The following is a 24,339-nucleotide window of genomic DNA, read 5'->3' on the forward strand; positions in this document are numbered from 1 at the left end:
CTTTTGTAATAATAAAAAACAGTCTTGGCACATTGTTTTTTTCTAGTTGGAATGCGTACGAATGTCGCGTTCGACATTAGAGAATTACCCATATATTGAGTTATCAATAAAATAAGGCCAGGTTATCAGAATGCATACATTAAATCGAAGATACAGTGCTGAATTCCTGTTATAGTTTTGCTAGTCAATGTATATCAACTTGATAATTTAGTCACAGACTAAATGAATGAGTTAAATCAGTATAAACCATGTATATATAAAAATGAATTGAGTTGTTGATTTGGACTTGTGTACGTTTACAGTGGAGGTGAAGCAGAGGCCGACAAAGAAACTGCCTCTCTCAATGTTCAAAGACATGGGAACCACTGTTTGAATATACTAATTATATTAACAGACAGACTCAACCTAAAATGCCTTGACCTTACAGTTTTTTTAAAGATAACTATACAGAACAGAACCCTTCTTTAATCCCTTCCCTAAAATATTTTATAAAGATTGACAATTCTATAAAGGAGAATATTTACAATATATTTAAAATCGAAGACACCTTTTACACTTAAAAAACAAAAAAAAAAAAAAATTTTTTAAAATTTTGGAGCCACTATTCAAAGAAATTGTTAGCTATCTCAATGCCAAAAAAACAGGCCGCATTTGCTGGAAATGCGCGAATCATTATGGGTGTCACACCGCGATATAAAGCCATTGGTCCATCCTTTACAATTAATTCTTGAAAACGCTACGAACTCCCATTCTGTAAGTTCCTTCTGGGGCTAAAACAGGAATAATCATTAAATTAAAAAAACTATATAAAAAATTAATTTGCTCACCAGATTGGAGTCGACTTTTTAATACATCGGCTGGCATTCCTAAAACCCAATATGCCATTCCAGCAGCTCCACCAGCAAATATTGTTGATGCTGTATTAATTTGGCCAGTTTCAGATTTAGCTTTGGGCCACATCTTGAATATATTCATATACCAGAAAATAAAACCATTTGCAGGTAAATCTGAAATACAAATTTTTAACTGTTAAAATTTAATCTTATAAAAATAATACCAAAAATATAAAATATGGTATTCACTTACATCTTGTATTTATTAAATATTCTGACAAGCAGTAAGCGCCTGAAAGGTGCATTTTTTTCGAAGTATACAATAAGTAACAAATTTTCAATCAACAGGGTACATTTAAAAATGTATAAACTTATAGTTACTTAAATAACTTAATAACTTTAAAATATCATAGGATGTCAGGGGACTCGTTAAAATGACCAGAGGCTTGGTCATAGTCTAATACAGGGATGCCCAGTCCCATGCTCTCGTTCCTCCTTTGTTTTTGGGTGCTCTGTCATATAGCATAGGCAAGGCAAATTACAGGAAGATTAATACTTCCTCTCTTTATCTCAAAGCGAACGGACGTGTTTTTTGTGCGCACTGCGTTTTCATAAAATTTGCTTATTAGCTTTCCATAAACAAACGGTGTTTATTTTATTCAAATAAAAAAAGAAAAATAATAACAAATTGCAATTCATAGATCCGTATCGCTTCGCGTGTGCAGTGATATATTTGGAGGTAAAATAATATATTTTATCAATTTTTCTTCAATTCATTGCCCTGCTTTGCTTCTTCATCTTTAACGGTGTTGCTTCTATTCTATTGCTCCTATTTCTCGCTCATAGAGAGTCTTATCTCTATTCTTTTGCGTTTTACTAACTTGAAATAGCCAATTAACGAGAGAGAGTGGACTTGTTCAAATACAAGAAACTCAGTGAAAAAGCAAAAGAAGTGGTGTGCTCTAAAAATCGCGAAAGGACGCTTTGGACACACATAAGTCTCGAGCTTATAGTGTCCAATAACTAACACAAAATCAAAATTATTAAATTCAACAAGAAAGGAAAAGCTAACTTCGGGCGGAGCCGAAGTTTTATATACCCTTGCAGTTGAGTCACAGTCCGCTAGGTGGCGCCACGCATCTTATATTATTAGATATATAGCGGATCGTATATAGTCGGCCGATCCTTATTAAATTTGGCAAATCAAATTTGCAAACCAAAATAGAATCTGTACCAAGTCCCATCTTTCTAACTTAAAAAACACCAAAATTATGCCAATTCCGATCGTTGTATGACAGCTATAGGGATATAGTCGGCCGATCCTTATGAAATTTTGTACATATGTACATATGTTGGTCAAATATAACATGTGTGGAAAGTCCCAACCCTCTATCTTAAAAAACAACGAAGTTATGGCATTTCCGATCAATCAGTTATATGGCAGCTATAGGATATAGTCGACCGATATCGTCCGTTCCGACTTATGTACTACCTGCAAGGAAAAGAAGGATGTGTGCAAAGTTTCAACTCGATAGCTTTAAAACTGAGAGACTAGTTTGCGTAGAAACCGACAGACAGACGGACATGCTCATATCGTCTCAGGAGGTGATCCTGATCAAGAATATATATACTTTATAGGGTCGGAGATGTCTCCTTCACTGTGTTGCACACTTTTGACCAAAATTATAATACCCTCTGCAAGGGTATAAAAATTGAAATGCCATCACGACAAACTAAACCAACAGCTTGTGCACATTCATTTAAAGAAATGAGAGCGGCCCCCCGATTGACCGATATATCCAAGTAAAACGAAAGCTCAGTCCTCAGCCGAAAAAATGCTAGCGCTGCATAAGCAATGAAATTCAACAATCATGACGAACCGATTAATTCTCTGTCTGAAAACAGATTTTCTATATTAAGCGAAGACAGTAATAATGAAGAGAATACGGAAGTTCCCAAAGCCAAGCAAAAGCCCCCACCCATATACATACGTGATCAAAACTGCAGCGATATGGTAAACTGTCTCGCTAAGCTAATTGGAAATAACAATTTTCATATAATGCCACTGACCAAGGGCAATATACGGGAGACCAAGCTCCAAGTCTACAAGGAGGAAAATCATCGCTTAGCCACGAAATACCTATACAACAACCAGAAAAAATATTACACCTACCAATTGAAGAGCAGCAAGGGCCTTCAAGTGGTCATAAAGGGTATTGAATCGTCGGTACCAATAAAAGAAATCATCGAAGCCCTTTCAAGAGCAGGTTTTAAAGTTAAGGGAGCCATTAATATCATCAATAGACAAAAAGTCCCCCAGTCTATGTTCAAAGTTGAGCTGCAACCTGAAATGAAAACAACTCCTAAAAATATGATTCATCCCATATGCAAACTACAGTATCTTCTGCATAGTAGAATCACGGTAGAGGAACCTCATAAGCACAACCAACCTCTACAGTGTTCAAACTGCCAAGAATATGGACACTCAAAGTCGTACTGCACCTTGCGCGCAGTCTGTGTGGCTTGTGGCGGCCTCCATAACACTGCCTTCTGTACCATAAATAAAACCGACCATAACTCTAAGAAATGTGGCAACTGCGGTGGAAATCATACTGCCAATTACAGGGGATGCCCAGTTTATAAAGAGCTAAAAAATCGTATGAATACAAAAAAAACCCTTACTACAACGTCCGTTTGCCTCTCACACTAACCACCAAACCACCACGGCATCTTTGTCTAAACCTGGAGTTTCTTTCTCTAGCGCTCTACGATGGCCAGGACTATTAAATGGCGTAGGTTCAGCACCACTGGAACCTGAAACTATAGGATATCCACCTCCGCCTCCGGGTACTACGAGGGAAAGAGTAGGCCAAGAATCTGCAACCCCCGAAATAAAGGGTATCGAAGGAATGTAATCCACACTTATAAGTCTAATAGTCACAATGCAAAATAATATGCAGGATTTTCGCTCATGCGAAACCAAAATCGACTAATGAAGCTTTTAGTCAAACAAAAATCCAATTAGATGGCTTATTTGAGAATCTGTCTATGGAATGCTAACGGCATTTCAAAGCGCAAAAATGAACTTAAGGGGTTATATACAGTCAGGATTTTCAAAAAATCGATTTTTTTTTTTTTCATTTTCTTAAAGAATATATATTTATATATAAAGAATATATTTTTATGAAGATTCGAGAAATATTTCCCAAGTTACAGACAAAACTAGAAAAAATTTTTAACTCAATGTAAACTGTTTGTGAAATTTTAAAATCGTTTTTCTCAAAACTATGTTTCTCAAATCGGTGAACACGATTTCTCGAAAACCACTGAACCGATTTAGCTCTAATTTTCACACAAAATTAATAACTACTTTTTGCTGTCTTTAATCGAAGATCTTTTAAATAAAATTAAAATTATAATTTAAATCAACATTTGAAGTCGATTTTTTTTCCATAAAAATGAACTTTTTTTTTGGAAGCTGCCATTTTGTCAAAAAGGGATATTTTTTTAATTCCTTCGATTAAGGACTACATTTTTTAATATACTAAAAGCATCTTTTTGAATTTTTGATTTCCGATGATTCTGCAAATAGTTATTATGTTCACCGCGAGACACTTTTTTTCGAAGACCATTGGGAGATAAGCTGCAGAGGCCAAAGGAAATAATATTTTTACAGATATAATATATTTTTTTAAACTTTAAAATATGTAAAATAATATAGAAAAAATTCAACTTTAATAAATAAATATTTCCTTGAAAAAAAAAATACCCAAAAACTGCATTTTTAACCCCTTAAGACATTTTTGATGATAATAATATCGATATTATGCTCCTCTCCGAAACTCATCTAACGAACAAAAACAACTTCTATTTGACGGGATATATATTTCATGCAACAAATCATTCAGGTGGGAAGGCTCATGGAGGAACTGGGATCCTCATAAAGCAGCGCATAAAACACCATTCCCTCCAACGAGTTGCTACAAATTCCTTGCAGTCAACTTCAATACGAATTCAAACCGTGGGAGGTCATCTAAACCTAGCTGCAATATACTGCCCACCACGTTTCTGCATATCTGATATGGAGTTTATGCAATTCTTTGATACACTATTCGATTGCTTTATAGCAGGCGGCGACTACAATGCCAAGCACCCTCCACGAAGCATCATTCGAGCCGAACCTTTGGATGACCTATCGTCTGACCATTCAGTTGTCCTTCTTCACCTATTTCAACATGCCGAATTACAAAATAATCAAATTTATCTCACATCAAAAAGGACAAACTGGCTTAGGTACAAAAAGTACATAAGCTCTCACAAAAACATAAGGCCGTCAATTAACTGTAGCAAGGACATTCAAGATGCAGTCAACCACCTGGAAGACATGATGACCTCAGCAGCAAAGCTCTCGACTCCTGCGACCACAGAAAAACCTCCATACTCCGCCACAAATTCCTATATAGAAAATCTAGTCCGGGAAAAGCGGCAGCTCCGCCGTGAATGGCAGGCTCACAGATTCCCTTATTCAAAGGAAAGGCTAAAAACAGTGACACGAAGGCTCACAAAGGTCCTACGGAGCAGAGAAGAACTTGCTCAAAAATCATACATAGAACAGCTTTCCCCAAAAAGTACCAGGTGTCCTCTATGGAAAGCCCATCCTAACTTAAAGCCGCCCATAGAAGCAGTTATGCCCCTTCGAAAACCAGATGGATCTTGGGCGCGCAGAAATGAAGAAAAAGCAAGCGTCTTCGCTAGTCACCTTTGTAAAGTTTTTACTCCAAATCAAGCAGCCTCTCCTTTCATTCTTCCAGAGCTACCAATTCCAGATCCAATTCCAGCTATAGAATTTCAAACAACTGAAATCACTAAGGTCATCAAAGAGCACCTCAAGCCAAATAAGTCTCCAGGGTATTGCGCCTCATTGCGCCGAAAATGATTATGTAGCTCTATTGAGCTATCAGCGTTTTGATAGCGGCCGAATTAATAGACCAGGTTCAATTTTACAAATCAATTTATTATGGGTCAATTTAACCCCAAAACAAATTCCGCGGCCGGTCCAAAACAATGCCGAATTACAAGTGCTAAAACCTAAGAGCTTGCGCAGAAGCTCCACCAAAGCTCCCAAACTGCATGCGCTACAAAAGAACAACAAAGCGCATGCGAATCTGGGAGAAACAAAGAATATGGAGCAGCTGATAACGGGCAATTAGTGGACCGCTGCGGCTGGTTACACTGAGAGAATAGAAATAGAAATAATTATGATTTTTGATGCTGGCACAAGTCCCAACATCCTCCCCCCGTTGAATTCCATCTTTCAACAAAAAATCCTTAGGGGCATGGGGCAGCTTCATCACATAATATTGCTGATGATCTCAAGGTCCATAATTCTCAGTTGCAGGCTGCCGTGTCCATCCAGATCCAGAGAGCGCTCGAGCCAAGCGTCAACAGAGTGGCGAGAGTGGAAGGAAACATCTTTGCGAAATTGCGCGTAGGCGCACCTTTCGATTGCAGGATCGGGAGCCTTCACGGCTGGAGCAGCAGCCACCTTGGCAGCTGCAAACGGCGGCAGCAGCGATGCGGACGACCTCCCCCATTGGAAGGGTGCAGGCTAGAGTTCCGAATGGAGTCAGACCTGGGTGCTGACTTAATCGGCAACGGTGACAATAATCCAAATCCCGAGCCAGATGAGGGATTAAGTTCAGCAGCTTCAGAAAATCCATCGCAGACAACTGCCAGATGCGACGTTGAAATAGCGACCACGGGGGGAGCGGTGGATAGCAGGGGCACTGATGAGACGCAATTGGACACGTCCTGGATATCGTGATCCTTGTTCAGGTTTCGCTCCAATTTAAAAACCTGAGAACCCGATTGGATGTCGCAGTCCAGCGGGTAATCCTGACTGCATGAGCGACGCTTTTCCAACAGACCATCCTGCACCTTCACCACCGCTATGGTTGGTTCTGCCATTGACGAAGCAGTGGGACCATTGGGGCCGTCGAGACAAGTGGAGTGTGCAGGTACCCTCATGGAGTGCTTTGCCATTCCCACCTGAATGTCAAAGCGCACATCAGCGGCAAGCTGGGAGAACTTCCAGCATAATTCACTCCCAACTTCAACAGAGCTCAATCGCTCTAACTCATCCTGGAGTGTGGTAAATTTCTTGCGCAACGCAATTTCCAACGGCTCCAGTACCATGATGGTCAAATCTTCCTTCTGAACTGCAGCCTTGACCTTGTTATGCAGGGCTTCCATCTCCTGGTAGGTCACCTCTGCTCTTCGCCGCAAAAGCCTTTCCCTGCTTGCAGGAACCGAGGCACTAGCTACATCTCCAGACTCCATTATGCAATTTGTTTTTTTGCAAGGTGCAATGCAATGGAAACAACAGCAATAAGTTTTCCTTTGCAAGGTTTCCTTTAAGCACTTTAATGATCACAAATCAATTAGAGCGCGATCACGTCGGGGTCACCAATATTGAGCTATCAGCGTTTTGATAGCGGCCGAATTAATAGACCAGGTTCAATTTTACAAATCAATTTATTATGGGTCAATTTAACCCCAAAACAAATTCCGCGGCCGGTCCAAAACAATGCCGAATTACAAGTGCTAAAACCTAAGAGCTTGCGCAGAAGCTCCACCAAAGCTCCCAAACTGCATGCGCTACAAAAGAACAACAAAGCGCATGCGAATCTGGGAGAAACAAAGAATATGGAGCAGCTGATAACGGGCAATTAGTGGACCGCTGCGGCTGGTTACACTGAGAGAATAGAAATAGAAATAATTATGATTTTTGATGCTGGCACAAGTCCCAACAAGCTCCCTGCGCGCGCTATCAACAAAGCTTGGCCACTTCCCCCAACAATGGAAAAAATCCATTATAATAATGATACCGAAACCAGGGAAAGACAAACCTTTGGCCTCTTCATATAGACCAATAAGTCTACTTTCATGCTTATCAAAGCTTTTTGAGAAACTTCTACTGCTCCGTATCACGCCTCATATGACTTCGAATAATATAATCCCGGAACATCAATTTGGCTTCCGAGAAAACCATGGCACCATAGAGCAGGTGAACCGTATCACATCTGAAATTCGAACCGCCTATGAACAGCGAGAATACTGTTCTGCTATATTTCTGGACATATTCCAGGCATTTGACCGAGTCTGGCTGCAAGGACTTATGTATAAAATAAAACTATTACTCCCACAAAACTGTCATGAGCTGCTCAAAACATACCTGCTTAATCGAGTGTTCACTGTAAAGCAAAAAAACTTTACAGCAGAAGAGTTCGAAATTAAGGCGGGCGTACCCCATGGAAGCGTCCTCGGCCCCACCCTATATTTTTTTGTATATACAGCAGATATCCCAACAGACCAGCGTCTAACTATGTCAACATTTGCCGATGATACAGCCATACTACAAAGATATAAATGCCCGCTGGAGGCATCCAGAAGCCTCTCCTCTCACCTTGCACTAATAGAAAAGTGGATGGCGGACTGGCGTATAAAGATAAACGGTGAAAAATCTAAACACATTACCTTTACTCTCAACAGACAAAACTGCCGCCGCTCCAACTCTAAACAATACCATAGTCCCCTCTGTGAATGAGGTCACATATCTCGGCGTCCACCTGGACAGGCGTCTTACGTGGAAAAACATATTGAAGCGAAACGGGACCATTAAGACATAAATCCAGAGGACTGCACTGGCTCATCAATCCTCGTTCCCCACTTCGATTGGAATATAAAGTACTACTCTACAATTCAGTCATAAAGCCTATCTGGAAGTAATGCAAGCAGTAGCAATATAGACGTTATCCAAAGGGCACAGTCTAAAATGCTCAGAACCATCACAGGAGCTCCATGGTATATTCGCAATGAAGATATCCATAGAGACCTAGGTATACCTCTCGTCAAAGTCGAAATTTCTAAACTCCAGGAAAAATACAAAAGGAAACTCTCCACGCACCAAAATCCTCTGGCCAGATCGCTAAACCAAGTTAGTCAACAATCGCGATTAAGAAGAAATGACCTTCCAGCCCGTTGACATCGTAGGCCCCATAGTATAGATGTTTACAAAGATAAACTAATTATGTATTAGATTAAGATTTTTAAAATTGTTGTTAGTCTCTTAATAAGAGAAGATCCAACAAATAAAAGATAAAAGTATGTAAAAAAAAAAAAAACTAACTCGCACTAACTGCTCTCTTCAATCTCCCCTTTCGTTTCCCTGGTACAGTGGTACAAGGTTCATCAATATTAATGAATTAATTATTGAATTTTTGATAATTGTTAATAAATTAATTATTAATAAATTAAATTTTTAATAATTATGGAATATAAATTGGTGTGTGCGTTGAAGTCTTGTAATAAGACAACCTCGTCTTCCCAGCCTACCATCCACTGCTGACTTTATGAAAACGTTTTACACGCTAAGTGTGCCGGGTTCACGGCCTCAGTTTCGGATGCAATCTCACGTAGGTCTGGTCTCCACTTTTGCTGTGACGGTTGTCGTGCTGTTCAGGACGAAATGAGATGGTTCATGAGGCAGACTAAAAGCGGATTCAAGGAGTTGATTAGTGGTTTTCGTAAAATCAATGACCAACTCTTTGCGCTCGTTACACAGTTTAGTAGTCTTCAACTACTAAATGAGTCTCCAAAGCGTAAGAAATCCTCTTTTAGTGATGTGCTTGTGGTGAATAATCTTCAGCCTACTCAGCCGACAACTATGCAGTCGCTTATATCTCTGGCCACCCCAAGGGCCGGACCTGAGAAAAATTCGGCTTTCGATTATCTCAGAATTAATGAGCAATTGTCCGATATGTCCTCTGTGGCATCGCTTAAAGTGATCCCAGACCCAATAATTCAAACCCCCGTAACAGTCACCAAACCGGGTAATCAACCGTCCGGACCCCCGGTACGTACTGATGCCGCAGTATTAGTTACGGCAGCACCAAAACCCTTGCAGGTGATCCCACCATCGAAACAAATTTTTGTTTCCCGGCTTGCCCCTGATACTTCTGAGATTGATATCTCGGCTTACATCAAAGCCAAAACAAAAGTCGACATAAAGGTGGTGGACATTACAAAATTTAAATTTTCCTACACCAGGCACACGTCATCTTTCAAAATACGTGTGCCCTTGCAGATGTTCAAGACGATTTGTTCCGCCAGCTTTTGGCCAGAGAATATTTTCGTCCAAGAACATCAGCCAAGTTCGGTGAAAACATGTTACGGCCACTGACCAACCTTCCACCTCATCTTCCTCAGTTTTAAAAAACTAATGTCTTCTATAACACTTACCTATCAGAATACAAGAGGGATACATCTCACATTATTGTATTTACAGAAACTTGGTTAAAGCCGGAGATCTTAAGCTCCGAAGTTTTTCCTAGTAGGTACACCACTTTTAGATGTGATAGAGCTCTGCGAAGGGGAGGAGGAGTGTTAATCTCTGTAGACTCCAAACTCGCTTCTGAAGAGGTAAAATCACAAGAGTTTGGTGACATTGAATTCCTTTGCATCAAAATCACTTTGTCCGATCAATCTTTGTATGTTACCTGTTCTTACATACCATCTTCGTCCAAACCGCCAACATACTGGCAACATTTGTCCTCTATTCATTTGGTTTTCGATCGTCTGTCTGATGGTGACCAGCTGATAGCTCTGGGTGACTTTAATATCTCAGAACTTATGTGGTCAAATGTTGAAAATTCACCGTCTTTACAGCTTAACTCCCACCACGACTTCCCTGCGGACATGTTTGACATGTCACTCGGGCAAATTAACCACAACCACGTTAGAAATTCTTTAGGTCGGCTGTTTGACTTATGTTTCGTTTCTGATCCTGATGGAATTACTCTTTCCAGAACTTTTTCCCTTTCTGACCCTGAGGATCCATATCATCCCACTCCTGAGCTTTCAATCGAAAACAACTCCTTAATTGACCTTAAGTCTACACTTAAATCTCATAAAGTTCGTTTCTTCCGTAAGGCTGATTTTATAAAATATAAGTTATAATATAAAAATAATAATATAAATAAATTAATATCCAAATTTGATTGGTCTGATTTACTGGCATGTGAGGATATAAAAATCGCATTACAAAAATTTTATTTCACTTTAAAGTTTTAACTCATTTTTCGACGCTTGTGTGCCATGGAAATATCCGTCCGCTTCAACGAATCCGCCTTGGTTTACAAGGCACCTTATAAATTTAAAGAATAGTATGAGTACTACTTTTAAATAAACATAGATTATCTGGCTGTACAGTTAGTTATTCAAGATTCTTAGTAGCTCGGTCCAATTTCACCGTGCATAACGCAGAATGTTATAGGAGTTATATTCGTTGCTGCAGGATTCAGTTTATTCAGGATCCGAAGCAGTTTTATAACTTTGTAAGCACTAAGCGTAAACATGTATCTTTTCCCGCACTGCTTACGTTTGAGAACTCTTATGCGAACACTGATCAGGCAATGGCCGATCTCTTTGCACAGCTTTTTCAAACTACGTATTCACCTAGCAGCAGTTCAGCTCAGCCTTACACTTATAATATCCAATCAGCCAATCTTTTATTTCGCCCATCTTTCGATCAAAGTGGTGTGTTATCGGATCTTCTTAAGGTCAAGCCCGCGTATTCGCCAGGCCCTGATGGAGTACCAGGCTGTGTTCTGAAGAACTGCGCCGAGGCTCTGTGCAAATGGCTCCCTAAACCAGTCAGCCATACCAGTTCCAGTATGGCTTACAAACAGACATCATTTACACTGACTTCAGTAAAGCATTTGACTCTGTTAACCATTCGCTTATTATAAGCAAACTCAGTCTTTTGTGATTCCCAACTGACCTTATCTTATCTTATCTGAATTTCGAGCTATTTATCTGGGAGAACCTTCTTTAAAGATGTTACACCATGGCGCCACATCTGAGGTGCCCCAAGGAAGCCATCTTAGACCCCAATTTTTAACACTGTTTTTTAACGACTTGCCCCTTCCTTTAACTAATTCACTTGTACTTATGTACGCTGATGACGTTAAGCTATGCCTTCAGTATAAATTCACTAGCGCCCAGTCTAGACTTCAATCCGATTTGGATAAACTTCAAAATTGGTGTTTAGCATATAACCTAAAGCTTATTTGATCGAAATGTAAACTGATGTCTTTTAACCGATCTAGTCCTCACCAGGCTATGTAATTTCTCTATGGGAACGCCTCAGAACGATTAACTCAGGTTAACGATCTAGGTGTCCTATTAGATTTTAGACTTAAATTTACCGACCATATATCTACCATAGTTAATAAAGCTATGGGTGAGGTTTTATTAAAAGATGGTCAAAAGAATTTAATGACCCGTACATAACTAAAACGTTATGTACATCACTGGTCCGTCCGATTCTTGAGTATGGATCGTGTGTCTGGAGTCCTCAATATGGAGTACACCAAGATCACATTGAATCTGTACGAAAAAACTTCCTTACTTTTGCTCTTAGGGGACTTAATTGGGATGCAAATCTTTACCTCCCCTTTTATCGTAGTAGACTTTTACTAATCAACTTACCATCATTAACAAACCGAAGAACGCTGCTGGGTGTCATGTTTCTATATAATCTTATTTATGGAAATATAGACAGCCAGCATTTACTAACACGCTTAAATTTTAACTTTCCTAGTAGAAGGACTAGAAACTTCCCTCGGCAGCTTCCCTCGGTCGGTTGGACAGATTAGGGTTGGATCTAAGGCTAACATCGCCATCGAACATATATTGGTTGTAGAGAAATTAATTTAAGAGTTTAAATTACCGATGAAATTGATGGTACATCTCAGCAGCTCGTTGCTCCCCTGTCTTTAAAAATCGTTTTTAAAATTGTTTCCTTCAATTCTTTAAGTTTTTTAAACCATCTGTGTACCAGGGAAGCTTGTACGATCTTCGTACCCCAACAGTGGCTTTGTTGTCAATAAAATTGAACAGAGCAATCAAAAAATGTGTAACAGTCGTCAAAATCGTCAAAAAAAAACACAATCAAAAGATGCAATAGAGGCATTAATAAGTCAAAGATTCATTCAAGTAATAATAAGAAATGCGTGAAGCGGAAGGAAAAAAACTATAAAATTCAATATGTATCAACAATGGCTTATGCTGCATGTCACATAGACTAATTGGTGCATTGCACAATTCTACTCTTACATTAAACAAAATTTTTAAAATTAAATGATCAAAAATTTTAAATCAATCATAAAAAAAATACCGTTTACTGGGAGAGGCCCCTACACAAAATATATTCCCCCAGAACCACAATTGCATCGGGTTGGTAAACATTGTTGGGTAACATGCAGAGTGACTCCGGGACAAAACAATAGAGATCATGTTGAAATCGCCAGTTATCATCAAAGCATTGGAGTCTTTCGTTCTAGCACAGACACTGGCGATGTTTTCCATATATATATGATCCTATTATGATGAAGGGGCCCAGTATGCCCTGACTTTAAACGGCTAGCTGATACTTGATACAAGTTGGGCTCAAAGAACTCGGAGGAACTGAAGTGGCTATTGAGTACAACTTTTAAGATTTATAAGAGTCCAAGGCAGCAAGGCTCTGCGGAATTTGGGTGAAGGTACAGAAGGTACAGCCAACAAGGACACACATATATTTGGCAATATATTATATTAAAAGCTAGAATTCATAATAAAATAGACTCAATAGAAGGAAATGAGCATGAAGAGGAATGAGATTGAGGAGGAGGAGTTTGCCTTTTCGGGGGCGAAACATCTTAAGAGAATTTAATTTTCTTACAATATGAAATGTCAATTACTTTATTTGGGTATAGCCGGTCTGATAGTCAGATAAATGTTATAAGTTTTCTCTAATATGGAAAAGCTACGGAAGATCGATATAAGCACTAACTATAGAACATGTTGTATCGTTAGTGATCTATGTAACTATATGATACGGCAATTATGTATGGACACTTTAATAGGTCACTTATAATAATAATACACCATAAAACTTTGTTTGAACTTTGTTTGTTATGAAACTTTGTTTGTTATGAAATGGACAAAACTCTTTTCCCACGTTACTCCAACTACTTTTATACTATTATATATAACTATATACAACAAGTCTTTCATCTTTTCGAATAAGCATTGCCTTTACAAAGGCAATAACTTCCTAATTAGAAAAGGAAATAGTCACTGGGGTCTAGATCTGGGAAATATGGGAGATGCTGAAGCAATTCGATGTTTAATTCATGCAATTCCATTGTTCCATTCCATTGTTTTTGCAGGTTTGTGACACGGTGCATTGTCTTGATAAAACGGCACTTTCTTCGTTTTCAAATGAGGCCGTTTTTATAATATTCCGATATAATACTCGCTGTTAATGGTCTGGCCGTTCTGAAGATAGTCCATAACAATTATTCCACGTGAATCCTAAAATACGGAATCCATAACCTAGACAGCAGACGGTTGCCTTTCTCTACGCTTTAGAGCCGGTTCGTCATGCTCGGTCCACTCAGATCATTGCCGGATTGAGTCTGGGGTGTAGTGATGGATCCATGTTTGCAGAGTCCAATTATTCATACACAATAAGCCAAACACGCTCTTTTAATATTTTCAGTCATAGCTAACTCTAACAACTTAACTTTACGGTCACTCAAAATAATTTTGGGGATTTTTATACCCTTGCAGAGGGTATTATAATTTTGGTCAAAAGTGTGCAACGCAGTGAAGGAGACATCTCCGACCCTATAAAGTATATGACAGAGATCCCTCCAACGATTCCATATTTTCAGTAAGTTTGCACAGCAAGTTCTGCTCGTTGCAAGAGACGCATCCAAACTGACCTGCGTAACACAGAGTTGTTTCTAATTTCATCATTTCTCCAAAGTCTATTGCCATCTCTGTTTCTTTCATTCAGTCCGCGCTCTCCGATCAGACCATGCTCAGCAGCAGAGTGTGTCCCTTTTTCCCTTTCAGCTGCTGTGCATTCTACAACTACTAGACAATGTGTCGCCACACCAAAGCTGTACGCACATGACGCACAACTACTAGACAATGTGTCGCCACACCAAAGCTGTACGCACATGTACTATGGACAAACTAACCATTCTACGACACGGCCTTCCTGACAACTCACACGTCCTCGTGTGTTTTGTTTTCAATACCACGAGACTCAATTTCTCTTTAAACTTTTCTTTATTCTTAAACAGATATTTTTTTCTTTCTTTTTACTTCATGTATTGGACAAAAGCTTTCAAAAATAAAAATCACTTACATAAATATCAAATCTTCTATATTCATTACATTTCTTCCATTAAACATAATCTTATTAATTCATTTTGTTATTCTTTAATAACATTATTCTCTTTTGTAAAATAAAACCTTTGTGCATTTCCTTTGGCACATTTTAACAATTTTGTAATTCCTTTTACACGTCTTACGATATAACATTAGTGTAGTTCCTTTAACACTTTGAAATAACTTTAGTGTAGTTCCTTTAACACTTTTAAACATTTGTGTAATTCCTTTAACACATTGAAATAACTTTAGTGTAGTTCCTTTAACACTTTTAAACATTTGTGTAATTCCTTTAACACAATGAAATAACTTTAGTGTAGTTCCTTTAACACTTTTTAACATTAAATTCTGTTCGGTATATCTCTATACATTAATTTATGCCACCCCTTTTTTTTTTTTCTTTTTGAATCTCTTTCTTTATTGTCAGACGCTTTTTCCATCATGCCGTCTCTATCTTTGCGTATTAGCTGATTGTTCGGCAAAGCTCTTAAGAATTCATGAGAATATTTGTAAATTCGCTTACTTGCTAAGGACAGACATCTATCTCCATTCAATATTTTGACAATCTCAAACGATTTGCAAAAATGCCTACCACCTATGTATGTACCCTCGGCGTTAAGTTTTACAATGTTATTTATTCTTTTGTTTCCCCTTAAATTTATCCATGACGCTTTCCTCCACTAAGGAGCATTCAGCACCTGAATCAAAACAAAATGGAATAGACTCACCGGATGCCCTCATTATTCCAGTCGGTGGAGCTACTGTGCAGATATCTACCCGCTTCTCATACGTACGGCCTTTTGGACAAGCGGATGCAAAATGTCCTATTTCGTCACATTTAAAGCATTTGACACTTGACCAATCCTTCGGTCCAGTCATGTTGCTGCCGCTGTTGATTTTGCCTTTGCTCTGACCCTTTTCCAAGCGAGCACGGCATTCGGCGTATTTATGACCACCCTTTCCACAGTAATTGCATTCCGTCGGTGTCGGAGACTTGAACTTCTTGCGCTCCGAGCCTGTTGAATCGTCATCTATACTGCGCTTTTTGAAAGAGTGTGCGTGTAACTGTTGTTGTAGCTCATTGCGAGTTTTTACGTTGTTTGTAAAAACCAAGTGCGTCAACTTGTTATCTATTTGCGCCATGTGAGCCAGAGTCACAGATACCGCTATTTCTTCCAAATCCTTGGCTTTCCATTTTGACATAAGTAGCGTAACAATACGGCTACCGTATTCAGCGAAGCCCTCCTCCGGCTTTGGTCGACCATTCAGAACATTTAACAGCATGGCGGCAGAAGTCTCAATTCCAACAAAGCGTTGTATAAACAGCTCCTTGAACTGCGCCCAAGTGATGCCGGCAAAGCAAATTTGGGAAAGCCACTGTGATGCGCCGCCTTCTAGTGCCTTGCTTAGGGCGATCACCAGATTGCTACCCTCGAGCACGTTATCCGCAAAAATTAGGTCCACTGTTGAACACCAAGAGGAAGCATCTGCTCCAGCACTGTCAGGATTGAATTTTGGAAGAGCTACATATGACGCTTTTCCATCGGTTGGCGGTGCCCTTGGTGTCTGCATGTTTTTGATGATTTCCAGTAGGTTGCGGTTTTGCAGCTCCAACGCCAACAAATACGGATCGGTGGCACGATCAGTAGGCAAAGCAGATCCCACTTCTGATGACAGAGATCCCTCCAACGATTCCATATTTTCAGTAAGTTTGCACAGCAAGTTCTGCTCGTTGCAAGAGACGCATCCAAACTGACCTGCGTAACACAGAGTTGTTTCTAATTTCATCATTTCTCCAAAGTCTATTGCCATCTCTGTTTCTTGCATTCAGTCCGCGCTCTCCGATCAGACCATGCTCAGCAGCAGAGTGTGTCCCTTTTTCCCTTTCAGCTGCTGTGCATTCTACAACTACTAGACAATGTGTCGCCACACCAAAGCTGTACGCACATGACGCACAACTACTAGACAATGTGTCGCCACACCAAAGCTGTACGCACATGTACTATGGACAAACTAACCATTCTACGACATATATATATTCTTGATCAGAATCACCTCCTGAGTCAATATAAGCATGTCCGTCTGCCTGTCTGTCTGTCAGTTTCTACGCAAACTAGTCTCTCAGTTTTAGAGCTATCGAGTTAAAACTTTGCTCACATCCTTCTTACCCTTGCAGGTAGTACATAAGTCGGAACGGCCGGGATCGGTCGACTATATCCTATAGCTGCCATATAACTGATTGATCGGAAATGCCATTACTTTGGTGTTTTTTAAGTTAGAGGGTTGGGACTTTCCACACATGTTATATTTGACCAAAATATCTTATGTATAATTTCATAAGAATCGGCCGACTATATCCTATAGCTGTCATAGAACGATCGGAATTGGCATAACTTTCGTGTTTTTTAAGTTAGAAAGATGGGACTTGGTACAGATTCCATTTTGGGCAAAATAATATATCTTATTTGTCAAATTTCATAGGGATCGGCCAACTATATCCAATAGCCGCCATATAACTGAACGATCGGAAATGGCACAACTGCAAGGGTATATCAACTTCGGCTCCGACCGAAGTTAGCTTTCCTTTCTTGTTTTTTTACATTTTCGGGAGTATAAAACTCTTTTGGGCGTCCACTACGTTCAGCATCATTTGTGCTCACCCGACCACGCTTGAAATCGGGAAACCATCGGCAACCGTTTTTTGTTTTAGATATGGCAGAGTCGGAATAACATTTGTCAAGCCAAGTTTTCGTTTCGACGGTATTTTTCCAAAAAAAAAACAAAATGTTTTAATAACAAGCGGATGTCGTCTTTTTCCATTTTTCGTAGAATTATAAAGGTAATTTCACTAAAACGCATATAACCTACTATCATTAAATTTGTTTCAAATTTGTGTATGTTTTGTTTAAAGGTATGTATCGAATAGGAAAAATATCAAAAAAATTATAGTGCCCCCACCTACAGTCGCGAGCACATGTCGATACATGTTTGTCACTTCTGAGTTCAGTGTTATAAAAGTGGCAAAAGTGTATTAATCGCCAAAATTGCTTTTTGCCAATTATCTCTATTCATTTCTATCAGCACACAGCCCGGATTTGAATCCAATTGAAAATCTATGGGATCTGCTAAAAACCGACTGGCAATGTACAGTATTTCACCGAAGGGCTCTAGGGAACATTGGGTCAAGATAGAAACAGGATGGAAAAATATTTCAAAGGAAATGTTGCAGAATTTGGTTGAAAATATGCCTAGGCACATTAAAAGTGGCAGTAAAGCTAAGGGTCTTTGGACAAAGTACTAATATTTGGGAAAAACCATAAAAAAGCAAAAACGTGCAAAACTGAATACATTGACTTCGGATCGTATATAGTTGGCCGATCCTTATGAAAATTTCATAGATTTGAACATCAATTTTCGAATAAAAAAATTGGAAACAGCCCCAAGCATCTTTAAAATTATTTTATGGTAACCATAGGATATAGTCGTCCGATCTTTATAAAATGTAATAATAATTATTATTTGGATTATTTTGCCCAAAATGCAATCTGTGCCAAGTCCCATCTTCCCTCCCTCCTTCACCGCGTTGCACACTTTTAAACAAAATTATAATACCGTCTGCAAGGGTATAAAATAAATTTCTGTTTGTTAGATTTGCTGAAACTCAAGAACGGCTGTACGGATTTATCTTATCTTAGTCTTGAAATGTTCGTGAAGTAAAAAAAATAGTAATAATTGCCGGGAAAACCCTACAACAGTCCTTTTTTATTTCCCATACAAATAAAATGTGTAGTCAATTTGAACTTTGTCAAATTGAGACAGTACGAAGTCCTTCGGGTCAGCTAGTTAATATTATTAAATAATGACATGAAATTTATTTATTATAAATATTATAATAAATAATGTAGCTATAATAAATACAATTTTAAACAAACTTACCCCTAAGCATGGTTGCGCAGCTTCCCTTAAAAACGCTGCGAAGGCCTCCTTCCTTATATAACTTTACGGCGCAGTCGATCATTCCGTTATATTTGCGCTGACCTCCTTGTCCCTGTTGAGTTTGCAAAAGTACTTTTATACGCTCTCCTGGAGCCATGATAAGAGTAGAAAATAGTCCAGAGAATGAGCCCGCAACAAAAATTTGAGGATAAGTGAGTTTCGCATCCTCGCCTCGTTGCTGTAGTCGTTTACCAAGTGCATACCCAGCAAAGCACATTGCAAAAATTGGTGCCACACCAGTTAAAGGTGCGGACATGCCTTTGTATAAGCCACGCACGCCTTCATTCTTAATAGTCTTTGCAGCACAGTCGAAGGTACCTTTGTACATGGGTTGCTCTCCAGCAGCCGGTCGTGGCATAGTCTGTAAACGTACCTTAATTGTGTCCAAAGGGTGGCCCGACAAAACATTACAAATTCCGCCGAAGCCACCAGTGATAAAGGACTTAGCGGGATTCGCCTTTTTTCAATGGATAATTTCTCTACAGTAGCCATTCTATCAGGATGAAAAAAAATACATATATTTAATGAACCCAAACTTTAGGTTTACTCCTTGCAACCTTGCAATAAAAAGACAGCAACTAAATTTTCTGGAATAGTCTTCAATATTATTAAATAGCTGTAAATGGCATCTGCTCTCGATTTTCCTTTTAAATGGTCTTTTATTTATTTGGCATAGTCCAAAGTCCGAACATTGCTCTTTAATTTCCCTGTTCAGAATTAACCAGGGATAGAAAACAATAATAAGGTAAATACATATACGTCAAAGTAGCGTCGCCTAGTTCCTGCCAATGTGGAAAAGGGGAAACTGGTAGCACTTTAAGTTTTTAATATTTCCCTCATAATAGGCCTTCCCTGGACATAGAAACAGTTTAAGATAGCCATGACTTTTTGAAAATATGAGATTAAAAACTCCAATTTAATTGACAAAAATGTTGTTTAACCACCTATAATAAATTCAATAAAATTATTTCGAGTTTTCCCTTAAATCCAAAATTAAAACATGTTATGACCGCGATTATGGACCACATAAAATTAAGCGTGGAGGAAAAAAGTTGGAAATTGTCGGCCTGTGTAATTTCGAACTATTATTCTTAGACCAAGTATACAGGTAAAACTAAATATTTTTTTATTGATCCCCCGTAACATTGCGGGTAGCTCGATAGCTTTAAAACTAGAGACTAGTTTGCGTAAAAACAGATAGACGGACATGCTTCCTGATCAAGAATATATATACATTATAGGATCGGAGATGTCTCCTTCACTGCGTTGTACACTTTTGACCAAAATTATAATACCCTCTGCATTGGTATAAAAAATGAACTGAAATAAACAATCCCTTGTGGGTTGCAGTAAAGCCTTACAGATGCTGTAGATATCCATGACCTAAAAAAAAGAGAACAAAAACTCCTAATTGACGAAAATATTGCTTTTGTAACTATAATAATTTTAATCAAGTTTTTCGAGCCTTCCATTAAATCAAAATAAAACATGGTAAGCTCTACTGATTTAAATAATTTGTTGGATATTTTTTTAACTAGTTTTATTCCGTTTGTTTTTCAAATTTTTAAAGCTGAAGCTTGCGGAAAAAACATGGTATTCATTTGTACCTGTTTACTTGGTTTAAGCACTAACCATACAACATATAGACCTTCTCATTTCATACAACGAAAATGGACGCAAAAATTTCTTGCGACAGGCCCCAGCTGGCCCTAGAGAGAATCTTACTCTGATTCTTAAGCTCATTTTTACACTCATAAAATCATTGAACTTTTTTGGTTGTTCAGTCGCAGAGAAGAGCATCATCAAGAAGTTTTTTTCCGCGGTTAAACTGATCTTTTTATGTATGCGTAGTCCCACATTCACATACATGATTTTATGTGTGTCGTTCTTAAGCCAGCAAAAATTTTAAGCCAGCAAAAATTTTTGGATTTTATAACTTTTTAATAGTAATATTTTTTAATAGCAATAAAATGTTTTATATATTTACGACATTTTGAATTTATATATTACGAATTTATAAATTTTCGAAGATTTAAAAATCATTGTACTAAGATAGGAACAGGGTGTCTTTCAGTCGGTTTCACTTAAAACTCAAATTGTTTTAAAACCCAAATGGATGTTGCTGTCATACCCTTACTAAAGCCCACAGAAAAAAAAAAAATCTGCTGTTTCATCATTAACCCAATAAAGATTTTTATTAAAAAAAAAACGGGTAAAGCAAGTAAAAAAGTAACGAAAATTTAATAATGTAATGTTAATGTTGTTTTAAATTTGCGTCCTTTACATAAAATATTAAAAATGTTGAAATTTAAAAAAATAAACTAAAACTACTTTTTTAAATGGGAAAAAATATTTGCAAATGTAAAAATATAAAAAAAAATGCTTTATTTTGTGGCCTTATTATTTTGTATTTTGTGTTAATTATTTAAATTTTAAACAAAATAACATTAATAAAAATTAATAAAAAATGTACAGTTTGTTGTTTGGTTCAGTTGTTCGTGATTTATAGCGTCTATATATAGAGCAAAATAAACCGCCGCCACCGTGACGTTTTGATATAGACATGTTCGAAGATGCGCCTGTTCCGAAGGCTTGCCGTTAAAATTGCGACAAAATCGCTGAATTGGCAGGGCATGTGTCATCAAACCGTTATAAACCATTTGAAGAAGCTTAGATTTACAACGAAGATCGATGTATGGGTGCCATTCGAAATTAACGCATAATTACATCTTTGACCGTATCGACGCAAGCGAATCACCACTGAATCGCAAAAAAATTGGCCCGTTTCTGGTGATTGGTGATTAAAAATGTCATTCAGATTCATCTTTGAATTGTCTCTCATCAGGACAACGCTAGGCCACACACATCTTTGATGACGCGCCGGAAACACCGTAAGCTGGGATGCGAGGTACCACATTTCCATGGCAAGCAAGTTTGGATGTCGGAAGTTCGCCACAAAAGAGATCGGTGAACATTGGCTTTTCAAAATTTGTTTGGCAATAAGGAAGCGCGCTTCTAAATACGGGCATCTCGCTGGAAACTAGTCATCGAAAAATTGAAGCATATTCAACTGGAATCGCATGATTGAACCATGAAACGCATGAATTTTTTGAATAGTTGAAAAAATCTATAAAAATACCGCAAGACTTTTTTAACCAGCCTTATATTAAAATGAACATGACAAATAACAATTAAAGCAACTTAAAAATATGATAATAAGAAAAGAATGGTCTAAATTCATTTTAGTTTAGGTTCGAATCTGTTTCTAAAATATCCAAATAAGATTCGGCATTATATTTTTTGTGGCCTGGTACAGAATACTCAAGCATAGAACATACAGAATAAATAGAGTTGTAAAGATAGATTTTCAAGTGATCGGACCCGGGAAAAATGCAACTAAGGATACCTTGGAAAGAAGCAACCGATACCTTGAAGGCTATCATAAATATGCATACATGGTGCACTTGTCGCACTCATGAAAGGTTTACGCAACATGTCAGTGTGCTATGCGTTGATAAGTAGTTTTAATTATATTTTAGATTTTCATGTAAGTTTCTTAGAAGAGTTTTCAATAAATATTACATCAATTATTACAAAATATAATATATAAGTTATTTATAATTGAGTTTCATTATATTTTATAATAAAATGTCTTTTTATCAATTATTTCGCCTAAGCCTGTTAAGGCAATGACTATTCTAAAGAATATGTTTATAAAGGTTAAAATACATCTATGGCTGTTGAGTACAAATATTAGACTAAATTATTTTCATTCAGCGACTTATTAGACTAGTCGCCAAAGTGCCGGGTCACCATTCCGGCATCCGGCCGGAGTGCGCGGTCAGCGGTTTCCTTTTCGCGCATGTTGATCACCGGGTACGGCCTGCTAAGCGGCAGATGGAAACCGAGGTAAGTTCTTCTGTAAGGGTTTCTAAGGGAGGTTGCTCAGACTCAGCTTGTGAAGAATTGGGAGACTTTGCCAGTTTTGGTAGGTCGTAATGCTGGCATAGCGGGTTTTTTCCAGCTCGTTTACGAACCAATTTCGCCCTGGGCATTCAGCGACTGTGTTTCCATTTTCGAAGTCCAAGATGTTGTTGTTGTGCTGGACAGGATAGATCGTTATCTTCTTACATACGAGCTTAGGATTAGGGAATTTAGTAAGAAAACTAATGTTAATAGGCTGCCTCTCCTTAAATTCGCCAATGTCGTAGATATCTAGAATTTTTTTAGTTACAATGTTTAATTTTGCTTTAAGGTGAGGCCTATAGGAATATTTTTCAAATCCGTGATGCAGATTCTATTTTAGCCAAAAATATTTTCAAAAGGTGTGTTTCTTTATTTGTTTCGAAATTTTAAATTTGATTAATCGCGTTCGCGAGATCGTTCAAACGCTCTTGAAATTTGATATTTAATTCCGTTTGTCCCTTATCTGATCTCAGTAATGGCTCTTGGTAGAATACTATTTTTTCGTTGCCAAAAGAATTAATTCAACTGTATCGTTTAATCCCAGTTTCAGGAATCTGGCTATTTTTGCCAGGGTGCTATGGAAAATGTCTACTGGAACGTTTAATGTGCTATGTAGGGGCGTTGGAAATTGTGAAATTGAGTTGGTTTAGCAGAATTGATTTTATTTTTTCAGAGTTAATGATCTGTCTTTGGGAAAAAATTAATTATGTGTAATAAAGGGGCCTTTATGTTCACAATAGCCAAATTTAGGAAATTTATCGACACATGTAAGGAATAGAGTACCATCTGTTGAGAAAATATTAATGTGTAGAATTTCCCTTACAGAAGAGGGTTTCGGTGTTTCTCCTACCTCTTGTTTTGATGGATGAGGTTATTTCTGTTGCTGACCGAAGCATTTTTGGAAAAAAAGTTATCTCTTATGATTTGTTTAACATCCCTTTAGCGTCGCATTAGGGTTCTTGTCCGAGACAGCTGATGATCGGTAAAGATCCGCAAGCCATTTACTCCATATAGGTAATGCCGGAGATTTTTTAGTGCTTAAACAATGACGTCGAGTTCTTTCTCGTTGGTAGCATAACATTGTAATTGGGCAGCCTTACTGGGATAGTACCGCTTGACGCAACAAACAACAAGAAAGGAAAGCTATTTTCGAGAAAAGCCGAAATTGATACAACCTTGCAGTTAAGTAGTTGCTCATATCAGTATATATATATATCGGATCGTATATAGATGGCCGATCCTAGTTAAAATTTCCCTA

At 38.1% G+C, this 24,339-nt stretch overlaps 2 protein-coding genes and 1 long non-coding RNA gene across 4 annotated transcripts; 1 reads left to right on the plus strand and 2 right to left on the minus strand.

Annotated features, from left to right (window-relative positions):
• Positions 1–502: 502 nt before the first annotated feature.
• On the minus strand, positions 503–19,608 carry LOC6498748 (congested-like trachea protein). The gene is given in 5 exon segments (XM_001965831.4): positions 503–726; positions 729–770; positions 828–1,007; positions 19,056–19,577; positions 19,580–19,608. Coding segments are annotated over 5 exon segments (897 nt in total). The 5' UTR covers position 19,608; the 3' UTR covers positions 503–601.
• LOC123257438 lies at positions 14,798–17,167 on the minus strand. 2 transcript variants are annotated; one of them, XM_044716557.1, is made up of 2 exons: positions 17,090–17,167; positions 14,798–17,039 (listed from the first exon to the last, which is right to left on the minus strand). In XM_044716557.1, the coding sequence occupies exon 2, from the start codon at positions 16,944–16,946 to the stop codon at positions 15,750–15,752; it is 1,197 nt and encodes a 398-aa protein (XP_044572492.1). In that variant the 5' UTR covers positions 16,947–17,039; positions 17,090–17,167; the 3' UTR covers positions 14,798–15,749. The 2 variants fall into 2 exon arrangements, with proteins under 2 accessions (XP_044572492.1, XP_044572491.1); XM_044716556.1 differs by having other exon boundaries at positions 14,798–17,051; positions 17,102–17,134.
• Positions 19,609–20,025: 417 nt separating the features above from the next.
• On the plus strand, positions 20,026–22,339 carry LOC116655237. The gene is made up of 3 exons (XR_006507427.1): positions 20,026–20,223; positions 21,591–21,905; positions 21,961–22,339. It is a non-coding gene; the product is annotated as an uncharacterized LOC116655237 (long non-coding RNA).
• The last annotated feature ends 2,000 nt before the right edge of the window (positions 22,340–24,339 follow it).

This window comes from Drosophila ananassae, chromosome 3R (genome assembly GCF_017639315.1).
Source record: "Drosophila ananassae strain 14024-0371.13 chromosome 3R, ASM1763931v2, whole genome shotgun sequence".
Classification (NCBI taxonomy): domain Eukaryota; kingdom Metazoa; phylum Arthropoda; class Insecta; order Diptera; family Drosophilidae; genus Drosophila; species Drosophila ananassae.